This window comes from Stegastes partitus, unplaced genomic scaffold (assembly GCF_000690725.1).
Source record: "Stegastes partitus isolate 25-593 unplaced genomic scaffold, Stegastes_partitus-1.0.2 Scaffold1031, whole genome shotgun sequence".
Lineage (NCBI taxonomy): Eukaryota > Metazoa > Chordata > Actinopteri > Pomacentridae > Stegastes > Stegastes partitus.
The window spans coordinates 215,400-223,182 of record NW_007578762.1 but is presented as its reverse complement, the minus strand read 5'-3'; the positions used below and the strand labels follow the sequence as shown (position 1 = coordinate 223,182).

The 7,783-nt window shown below is 39.5% G+C and overlaps 1 protein-coding gene across 1 annotated transcript in view; it reads right to left on the bottom strand.

Moving 5' to 3' along the window:
* Window positions 1-1,044: 1,044 nt before the first annotated feature.
* slc6a7 (solute carrier family 6 member 7) overlaps window positions 1,045-7,783 on the bottom strand; it is a 13,340-nt gene continuing 6,601 nt past the window's right edge. The window contains exons 5-14 of the mRNA XM_008295223.1: window positions 7,449-7,587; window positions 7,198-7,332; window positions 6,963-7,066; window positions 5,563-5,687; window positions 5,323-5,435; window positions 5,090-5,227; window positions 4,897-4,996; window positions 4,496-4,614; window positions 3,077-3,250; window positions 1,045-2,901 (exon numbers count right to left, since the gene is read on the bottom strand). Coding sequence (XP_008293445.1) covers window positions 2,740-2,901; window positions 3,077-3,250; window positions 4,496-4,614; window positions 4,897-4,996; window positions 5,090-5,227; window positions 5,323-5,435; window positions 5,563-5,687; window positions 6,963-7,066; window positions 7,198-7,332; window positions 7,449-7,587 — 1,309 coding nt within the window. The 3' untranslated portion in view covers window positions 1,045-2,739. The remainder of the gene's footprint in view (window positions 2,902-3,076; window positions 3,251-4,495; window positions 4,615-4,896; window positions 4,997-5,089; window positions 5,228-5,322; window positions 5,436-5,562; window positions 5,688-6,962; window positions 7,067-7,197; window positions 7,333-7,448; window positions 7,588-7,783) is intronic.

Here is a 7,783-nt window from a genome sequence, read left to right as displayed (position 1 = left end):
AGTTACACACCACAACGGTTCACGTGTTTATTCCGTAGCTTTATTTCGTATGTGCCTGTGTGTTTCCCCTCGTTTTATGTTGTGCACTGATCTTTTAAAATGGTTCTTCTTATCTACAGAACGTCCATCTCCATGCTTACATGCAGATTACAGTGAATTATCTTTGATTACTGTAAAAAAAAAAAAATCTGAAATTTTAATTACAAAAATTTAATATAGTATTGACAGTAAATGTGAAATTTAGGGAAGTGGCAAAAGCTCCATGTACCAAATCTCCAGTCTACTGTTTGTGCAACCATTGCCCTCTGGTGGTAAAAGTCACACATAACTTCTTTCTTCATTCGCTTAAAACTGTAGGATCTTTGGTTCGTGATTACATCCATTTAAAACTCATCTCTATGTATCAAAGTTACATATTTAGATTTTTTACCCCATTAAAACAACCTCTTTTTGCCTTAAAAGGTCTTAGATGCACCTTTACACTATTGCTTTCTCAAGAATGTGCAGATCTATGAAGTCCCTACCTCCGTCTCCATGCACCCCTCTACACTTGCTGTAAAACTACTCCGAGCTACAAGAACAAGTTAAAATTTTGGTATAATTCAGTCATACATGTTTGAACTAAGAACTGACTATGAATATTGATAAGTCAAACCCTAAAAGTTGACAGAATTGGTTCTTTAGGTTTGTTATGCACAAAATCCTGGAAGTCTGAATCTGTGTTTTAGAGACTGACATCGGTGCACTGCAGCCTCACCTTTGGCTGCTAAAACATTTAAAATGTGACATCCTATTGTATTTTCCTGTGTATATATATGTGGCCTGTATCTTGGATGTTGTTCACTAGCAGGCTGACACATCACTGAGCCATTCTAATCACCATAAATGTATTTTTTAAGCCTATTAACTCAAAAAAAAAATTCAGGTAAATAAAACTAATCTTTATTTTATATACATATATATCTTGCATTTAAGTTGTTTTCATTAGATCACTACAAGAAAAATATAAACCATAACAAAAGGAATGGAATAGTTCTATAAATATGATAAGAATACGCAACCTTTATGCACAGAGGTATACATAAGAATGGCAGCATTGTGTACAAAGGTGAAACAGATGGAGGAGTTTCATTACATAAGATTCAAAAACAAATGATGATAAAATGGTCTTGGTTTAAAAGTAGTGATCCTGCTTAAAAGATCATTTGAAAGAAAAAATCCTTATTATAAATACACAAAAACAGCTTAACGTGTTGGAGTTTTTGTTTTTTTTTAAAACATTGACATTCCAAACATTCCAAAAAAGAACTTTTGAGAGCTTAGCCTGGAGAATGGCGGAGGTGTTTTCGTCTTTAATGATAGAAACAGGATCAAAACTTCAATAAGAACCTTGCGTGCTGTGATGTTATTCACCGGAGATGACCTCATTCATTCAGTCCCTTCAAGAGATGCACAACCCATTCATTTGACTGGTATGTCCAAGCAGACTCATGTGGGTGTGGTATTTTTGTAACCCTTCATTAATTCCTTTGTGTGCCAATATCATTGGGCGTATCTAGCAAAGCATCTGGAAAAAAATTAATGAATCTGATTGTCCAGCAAGGTTTTTAAAAGTGAGCAGCATGGCTAATTTGCCAGTAACTAACATTTTAACAATCAATTTTGCTGTCTTCTCTGAGCATTCCTACAGAGTGATTAACATTTACGCCCTCAAAAGTTGTGAGAAATGATAATAAAGTTGATAGCATGAAAACAACCATTTACTCAAGGCAATTCATTTAGCAAACAGACTTAATGAGGTTTCTCTAATAAACGGCAGGGAGGGGAAACCGACAATGAAGAACAGTCAAAGCCAAGTTCTAGTCAAGTAAAGAAGTGTGTGTAGATACCCACTGACTTGTCTTCCTTTTTTACTCAAGAGACAATGGACTATTTAAGATGTCCCACTTAAAAGCATGTCTACAACACTACTGTAGAATTTAGTTGTTATTATGGCACTTTCAGTAGATTCTGGAGATAGTTTTTTAGTCAAATAAGTGAATAAATTACTACAATTTCCACAGAAATCTGTGAAAACCGCTCATTTTAAATGGAAATTATCAGATAAGACATCTGAGTGTCTCCTCTCTTGGACACCAGAACAGTACATTGAAAAACAGTTCATTTGGCAAGTCAATGTTTACTTTATTTATTTATTCTAAAGATGGGGAATTCTAAAAATGTCAAATGGAATATAAGTGTTCCTGACGCACTGCAGCTGCATCGTCAGCACCATTTCATCTGGCACACTGATGATTTGAGGTCACTTGTCCAGGTCCATCATGATGTGGAGGGTAACAGTAAAGAAGCTGCACTTTTGTTGTCCTTCCTCCTTCCACATAACAAATAAAATCTGGTCCCTCTGAAAATTCACTGTACTATGATAATAAATAAAACATGCAAGATATCCTAGTGGAATCCTGCTACACCCTGTAAGATGAAGATGATCCAGACTTTACCTCTGTAACCTTACATTCTATTCAATGTAAAAAAAAAATTTTAAAAACTTCTTAAGATTGCTATTCATATATACACAGTGGTATAAATAAAGCAATTATTCCACACTGCCCTGCAGGACACAGTCAGATCAGACGCAGCCACCAGGGCCAAGCTGGGGCGAAATACAAAATAATAAATTCCGCTGTCTCTTCATAACATAGTTTGCTCATCGTTGTGAGTTCATCTCTGATCTCGGTGTTGTTACGCCTCCCATGTCATGGCAGTATAGTCCATGTCCGTGAGTGTGACCGTGAACGGCGCCTCTACTCTCTCGGGCTCCATGCGTGCCTCTGTTCTCCCGCCAGTGCTGTTCAAGTTATTTACCCTCCAGGAATTCAGAGGTCGAATTGCTTTCTGAAAACGCTGCAAAAAAAAAAAAAAACAGAAACCAGACAGTCACAAACCCACACAGGCCATTTCATTGCATCTATCAAAAGCTGTGCATTGAAACAGCACAGACAGGTTTACTGTTAGTGCATCTATGTCAGAGGTGTAACTGGACCTCACAGTGACACAGTTACATAGTGGTGATACTAACGTCTTTCAGCGTCCCAGTTTCCCTGCTGATGGCCACAATGGCCCAGATGAGGATCTGTAGGCAGCAGGTCGCTCCCATGCACACGCCCAACGCTTTGCCCCACCGTGGATACACGTAGTCGCCGTAGCGGAGCGACGTGTTGTACATCTCAATGAAGATGTAGGTCAGGATGAACTGCAACAGGAAAAGGCACAGGAGTGAGCAGAGGAATGTTTCACCTCAACAAAAAACACAGAATGGCAACAGAAGAAGAGACAACAGGAAGGTCAGTATAGAAATTCTGCAGGGGGAACTCAGATTGAATGTCAGTTTCTCCTCTTCAATTATTCAGCTGAGGTGAAGTTTTTAGCAAAGTTGGCTACAGTCGACTTCAAATGAGTGATGCTATTTGAGTTTCTCTGGCAGTTTGTGATCCAAACTCTTAAGTCATGTAACTGGATATTGTCAGCTCTCTGAGAGAGAGCACCGTGTTCCCCCCCTCAGCAATACATTACAATACAGGTACATTCAAATGGGAAGATCATTTAGCCTGACAGTGCTTCAGGCAACATATACTGAAGAGCAGCAGACACATTAGAGGCAGTGATGTACCATGGACTGAGCATCTGATACAAATCAACGATGCTTTAAGTACATAAGGTGTGATTTATCTTAGCAATAATCCTACAGCTAGTAGTGATTAGAAAATGATCTCCTGAATAATATTTAATGTTTTTAGTCTAACATTGTATATAAGTCTGCCAGATAAGACACAACCAATTTATTATAGTTTCTATTTACATGAACAGCATCACAGAATGTAACATTTACAATAAAGCAGCCTAATAACTATTTCGTTCCAACGATAAAAACCTGTCAAATTCATTCCATTTTTAATTTTAGAAATTGCACATAAGGATTCATTAACACATACACTTGCATTTTTAAAAGCATAAATTCTGCTACGTTAATGCCTGGTGTCCACACTACCACAGAGAATAAGGACCCCTAAATACGGAGACTCTTGTGTTTTAGTCTGAACAAGCAGAAACAAATTCTTGGAAACAATGACACAGACGCTCATGTTCTCGCTCTGACTGGGCCTTAAAGGTCATTACACTGATTCATAACGCTCCTGTCACATGACCGTTTTCTAGAAGGAAGCAAAAACTTAGCATTGTGTTTAATTCAACACAAATAACAAATGACCTACATGGACAACAAAGACCTTGTTGCTAGGAGCTGTAGCACACTTCAGAAAAACGCTGTTTTAAAATGAAAAAATATGAATGTGGATGTAGCTTAAGTTACTTCCATTTATACAACTTTACCAGATGTTCTGAAAAGCACTCTTCATTTTAAATACAGCTGAAATAATGAGTAGAAAAGCTGATGTGACGTTGCACCTGTATCTACAAGCGCACTGATGTGTATACTCACCAGCAGAAGAAATGGCGTACAGAACACCCAGCATGCTTTGAAGTAAAGCAGCACTTTGCTGCACCAGGGAGGGCAGTGGCAAATCATATCAATAATGTCTTGACAGAACTGGTTGACTCCTGGAAGAAAATGAAGAGCTGCATATTAGGAAACCTGGAGAACCTATGGATGCCATCAGGAAAACAGAGAGTAACACATAATATGTTCAATCTATTGTTAAGTAGAATAAAATGGTGACAAATTTAAAAAATAAATAAAAACAGAGAGGATGTGGGATGCTTTCAAAAAAGGGTTTGAAAGCAAATTGTGTTTTTACAACGTGTCTCCTGGGTGACTCATGCAGATGACTGATGAGGAGTGTAAATGTGAAGGTCAGGGGTGTGAGGGATAAGATGGGATACCATAGAAGAAGGAGATGCCAATGCACATGAAGAGGGCGATGATGATGAGGCCGAAGCTAGTAGCGAAGGAGTCAATGAGAGTGAACCAGTAAATCCCTCCCTATGAAGACACGGACAACATGAGAAATGGGAGTCTGAACATACAAAACATGCAGATTCCTCAGATGCTATTGTTCATTGAAGACACACTCACATTGGTCACCAACAGGAGGCCCATCAGGTAGAAGCAAAAACACAGAACGCCCAGGAACAAGGACTTGTGCAGCGTGTTCTGTCTGAGGTGTGGAAACTCGTCCAGCACGGCCGTAGTGATGCCCTCCATGTTGCCAAACTGTGCGGCAGCAGAGCATGAAGATACGATACACTCAGAGGTGGACTAAGAGGACTTTATTTCTGCTGATGTCTTGGTGTGGTGTGTGGCCTTACCAGCGTATCGATGCCCAGCATAAAGAGCATGAGGAAGAACAGAATGGACCAGAAGACTGAGCCTGGCAGCAGAGCGAGGGCTTCTGGGTAAGCAACAAAGGCCAGCCCAGGACCTGAAGCCACAAAAAGCATGATGTAGGTGATACATTGTCAAAGATGTATATGTCATGACCCCTTGTTATTGATGACAGAAAAGAACTGGACTAGGATCTACAGGAGAACAATAAGCAGAGTAACTACCTGTGTCTGCCACCTTTGAAACAGGTACTCCCTTCCTCCAAGCCATGTGACCCAGGATTGAGAAAATAGCAAATCCTGCAAAGAAGCTGGTGCTGCAGTTGCCTGTGGTGATTATCAGAGTGTCCCTGAAATCAAAAGAGTCAGGATTATGAGACTGGAGCCTTCATGAAAACAGAGAATGTCACAGCAGAGCACCAAGGCTTCATTTACACTGCACGCCTTAGTGCCAAATTCAGATTTATTGCTCACATCCATTCTTTTGTTTGGTTAATCGTATCATGTTTTAATTGCGGCCAATAACAGATTCCAGTCTAAACCGGTCGCGCTCCTTAACTGTCAATTACCTGCTCACCTGAGATCTGCTTCACTGAGTTATTCACACTCTGACATTTATTAGGGCACATTAAAGAGAACTGCATTGTTGCAGAGCATGTCATCACTCATAACTTAACTGCTCAGCTAGTTAATCATAATAAGTTAATCGTCTGTACACCCTCTGGTTAAAGGAAATAACTTTTGTTGATGGGATGGCTTTTCACTGAAGCAAAACCATAAAGCGCCATTTGAATAAACATTTCTTGACCTTCAAAGAAACATGTTGGCTTTATAAACCCCTGTTTTTTGTCACACAGACACCATTTTCTCAGTGTTTTTTCACTGCAATTGAAGCCCGCTTATTGGAATATCCTGGATAGAGTGATAATTTCATCCTGGACCGAGGGTATGATTATTAACGGGCAGCACTGTGCTGACATTTTAAATTTGTTTCTATACTTGTCTCCCATCTGCTTTGTGTAAACTCAGGTCAAACCAATTCACCCAAAAAAGGTCCATGAATTTTTGCCACATGACTGTTGGTCTCAGACAAATCAGTCATGGCTTTCTGGTTGCATCAAGCAGTGAAGAATTTTTTGTCTTTTGCAAAATGTAGTTACAGCAAATGGTTTATTTTTGGTGAATTTTTAACTAAAGTTAACATACGTTAAGTCATAAAAATCTAATGCAAAGAGAATTATGTAGTTCAAGAGCTGTTGGAAAGCTTAAAATGTAGTGATTCTTTCTGATTTTATCAGGGGTTTTGGATTCAGAGGGTTAAATCTCTCCTTAAAACTCTATCATTTGGTTGGAACTGATGGTAATAGTTTGAATTCTTTTTTTTATCCTGCTATCTTCACTTCAGGTAAATAAACAAAACAACTGGCAATTGTTTTTTGTTTTTAAAATTGTTTTTTAAAATTGTTTTTTAAATCATGTTTTATAGTGTATATATGTCTTGTATGTCTAATGGTGAGCTCTTGACATCTGTTTATAATGACAATAAAGACTTTCTATTCTATTCTATTCTACTCTACTCTATTCTATTAGGTTATTATTGTAAAGCTGAACGGCGTCAAACTCACCTAATGACATTGTTGTCAAACTTGTTGTAAGAGGCCATAGAAAGCAGCCCTCCCACTCCAATACCTAACGAGTAGAAGATCTGCGAGGCTGCGTCATTCCACACCTGCAATATTTCAGAAAGACATGTGCTTTGAACAATGAAAAAAAAAAAAAAACTGCAGTCACTATTAAAGCAGCATCAAAAGATTCATAAATTTGTCAGCCTGGTGCGTGCCAGTCGACCTTCAGAAGTACCTGTGCGTTAGCTAAGCGACCCCAGTCCGGTGTGAGGTAGAAAGCAACACCCTGGAGTGAACCCTCCAGCGTCGCGCCTCTGATGATCAGAACAATGAGCACAAAGTACGGGAAGGTAGCTGTAACATAAACCACCTGAAAACACACACGCACAGCACAGATGCACGTTACACCAACAAGATATAGCAGCAAAGGGAACAGATTGTATGTTTTCTGGGGGAGCTGACAATAACAACATTGTGCTGATTCACCTTGCCGGAACTGCGGATGCCCTTGAGCATACACAGGAAGATGATGATCCAGGCAGCTAGCAGGCACAGCGCCAGCTGCCACCGGACAGGACCCGGGTCATGAAGGCCCTCGCTGTGTACGACGCCCAGCACGCGCTCACTACAACACACACAAGTCACCACAAACATGAAACAGCACTCGTGTGACCACACCTTTTAGCCAAATGTATCGCCTACTACCTGACGCAAAGCACTCAAGACACAGTGAGTGTGACTGTGTTGTCTTCAATTTTACATCACAAAAAGCCAAAGTGGATTTGCAAAATGAGCAACATTTTGGTCCAGTTGTAGTCCCC